The sequence below is a fragment of the Callorhinus ursinus genome, unplaced genomic scaffold, assembly GCF_003265705.2.
Source record: "Callorhinus ursinus isolate GAN/ISIS: 27379988/994484 unplaced genomic scaffold, GSC_fseal_2.0 scaffold542, whole genome shotgun sequence".
NCBI classification, from domain to species: domain Eukaryota; kingdom Metazoa; phylum Chordata; class Mammalia; order Carnivora; family Otariidae; genus Callorhinus; species Callorhinus ursinus.
Window position 1 is genome coordinate 19327 of NW_027397597.1, and position 2815 is coordinate 22141.

Here is a 2815-nt window from a genome sequence, read left to right on the forward strand (position 1 = left end):
GGGAGGCGGGCTCTCCGGAGAGCGGGGAGCCCCGGGCGGCCGGGTCCCCAGGGGAAGGAAAGAGCCGCGCCCCGCCCAGCCGAGCCCGCGCTCACCTCAGCCGCGGCGCGGCGCGGGCGCCCGGAAGCCCCTCCGGGGAGGGGGCCCCGCCGGCCCGCCCCTCCGCGCGTTGCCATGGCGACTGCGCCCTGGCCAATCACGCGCCCGCGCGGCAGGACCCGCCCCCTCCCTTCGGACTACGTTTCCCGTGAGACTCAGCACGCAAGGACGGGCGCGGCCTCCGCCAGCGGACGCTCATTTCCAAAGGCCTCTCACGACTGAGAAGAGCTCCGGTCCTCTGAAGAGTCGCAGAGTTCGGGGGCTCCCTCCCCTCACTGGCGACCGCTCTTCCTTTGCAGCCGAGCCCTAGACTCACCGACGGCCGTGACGGACGGTATGTTAGAATCCTGCGCATGCGCACAGTGGGCCCGGCGCCTATTGGCAGGTGAGGTGACGGGGGAGGAGCGCGACCTGACGGCCATTCAGGGCTAGCGCCCCACCCAGGCCCCTCCCCCGCGCTCCTCTGGAGGCTTCGTTCTCGTCGCTGAGCAGGCCTCTTGGTCACCGCTAGAGGACATCCGCCCGCCTCCCTCTGTTTCCAAGGCAACGGCCAGAGCGTCGCCCGGTCCTCCCGCGAGGCCGGAAGTGACGGCCTGCGCAGTGTGGGTCGGCGGAGACTCGCCTGCAGGTGGTCCCAGGAGGAAGCAGGGTCCGGACCCGCAAGTCCGGCCTAATGTGTGGACTTTCTCCGACAACCCCGGGAAGGATTCCGGCGAGGACGGTGCTGGGTCCTTCGTTCGACCTCCGCTGAGCGCCCTGCGGACATCGCGAACGAGGACCAGGGTGGGCACTCACGCACCCACCAGGAAACTGTCCCGTGATTTATACCCTCGGAGTCTGACAGGTTCTCAGATGTCAGTGCTGCAAAGTGAGGGATGAGGCTTTTGTCCACCTTGTGGGACGCTGCCGACCTTCTACGTGGGGTACCGGAACCAGTAACCGCGATCTTCCAAGCATCACACTGTGGGAAGGGGTGCTTCGCTTCCAGAGATCAAGCAGCGGAACCATGGCTCATTCAGTCCTAAATTGCACATGCCTGCTTTGATTTCTTGTGATACCTAGTAATGCCTAGCTGCCAGCACTCAATGAAGAGCAGTGGTCCTACACTGATTGAAAGCTCTGAGCATCTGCATGGCTGGGGCCTGTCAACTCCTCTGCATGTCATCAGACTGAGCTGTTTTGTGTGTGTGCGCGTGCGCGGGGGGAGGGCTTAGATCGTTTCTCTGGAGCTGTAAGGATTCCCCGGAAATGACTCTTCCACCATCCACTCTGTGGCAAGAGCTGGTGCTCTAATAGCTCTGGTAGCTCTCCCCAAGTCAGCTTTGTTTTAAGTCTCCTCTCCCAGGGGGCTGCTGGTTTGCATGCTTTCTGGAGTTCTGCAGTATAAGCCTGGTGGGACCTCTATCCACTTCCCCCAGTGCCAAATCAATATTTGGCTTTCTCTAAATCAGAGCTAGATCCCACATCTGCATCTGCTTCCAGTTCCAAAAATGCCATTGCTGTGGACCCGCTTCACCATCCTCATTCTTGTGGGTTCATATTTTTAAACACTTTCGTCTCTGTAGCTTCGGTGGGTTTCTGAACCAAGTGAGATGCGTATGTTCACACCACCGTCTTGCCCCAAAAAGCTCAAAGGGCACTTTTACACTCAGCCTGTTCAGGATCAAGAGAAGGACTAGCCTGACAGGACAAGGCTCAACATGACCACAGAAGTTTAGGGGAGGGCAATGTAAGGCCCAAGACATGGGGGAAAGCAGGTAATCATGGTTATTACCGTTCCCGTAAGACCGGAGTGTGGGCCACTGACCAATCCTAGGTACTGGGAGGTGGGTTTGAGAAGGGTAGAGGAAGTGAGGCATAGCAGGGCCCAAGCACACAGGTGAGAAAGAGCTCAATGAAATGGGGAGGAGACTGGTGGGGAGATGGCACAGGACATCAGACCCAGCTCAAGGGGTCATGAGAGCTCCAGGAGCCTCAGTCCAAAACGCAGAAAAGGTTGGGTATGACTTGAGTACCCACTTGCTGTTTGACAGTTGCCTTTGCCCCTGAATCCCATGGGCTCCCAAGAACTATCAGAGTGGGGGTTTATCTGCATTTCACAGCTGTGCAGACTGAGAATGGCACCCTCGTGATGCCATTCTAAGGGAAGGTAAGATGTGGGTGAGGCCGGAGTGTGTACCAGAGCAGAGCAGAAGGCATGGGTGCAGGACGGGTGAACGGTGGCTTGGAGGCCTGTAGGAGACCAGAAGACCTGGCACAGAGGACCTGCATCTAAGGGTCTTTGGGACTGGGCTCAGCAAGACTCCTCTACTGGCAGGATTAGTGAGATTCCAGAATGAAAGAGGTCTGGCCCTGCTGGCAGGGAGTGAGAATGGGAGGGCGATAGGTCTGTGGGCATAGTATATGACACACAGATGCCAAATCTTGGGAGGTGGTGGGACTGGAGGACCCGCCAAACTGGAGTCAATCTTTCTGGCCACTGTTGGTGACCCCTGCCTAGAATCCCTGGCCGGGATGCACAAAGACTCATATCCAGATAGCTAAGTCCTATTTGGGGCCACCCCATGCAGTCCACCCTGCCTAGATCTCCTGGGCTGACCCCACACCTCTTGCTGCCAAGGAGATAACAGGTATCACAGAAAGTGGGCCTCAGGCTACATATCTACCCTCTGGCCTCTCAAAGAGACATGGGTCAAAGCCAAGTCCCTGCAGCTCT

The 2815-nt window shown here is 58.5% G+C and overlaps 1 protein-coding gene and 1 long non-coding RNA gene across 5 annotated transcripts in view; one reads left to right on the forward strand and one right to left on the reverse strand.

Annotated features, from left to right (window-relative positions):
• LOC112819089 (zinc finger protein 446-like) overlaps positions 1 to 502 on the reverse strand; it is a 7029-nt gene extending 6527 nt beyond the window's left edge. For all 4 annotated transcript variants that reach the window (XM_025866119.2, XM_025866118.2, XM_025866123.2 and 1 more), the window contains exon 1: positions 416 to 502. In XM_025866119.2, the coding sequence (XP_025721904.1) occupies positions 416 to 454 (39 nt within the window). In that variant the 5' untranslated portion in view covers positions 455 to 502. The remainder of the gene's footprint in view (positions 1 to 415) is intronic.
• LOC141372055 (uncharacterized) overlaps positions 1 to 1663 on the forward strand; it is a 1916-nt gene extending 253 nt beyond the window's left edge. The window contains exon 2 of the long non-coding RNA XR_012377379.1: positions 6 to 1663. This is a non-coding gene — a long non-coding RNA (uncharacterized lncRNA). The remainder of the gene's footprint in view (positions 1 to 5) is intronic.
• Positions 1664 to 2815: the final 1152 nt, after the last annotated feature.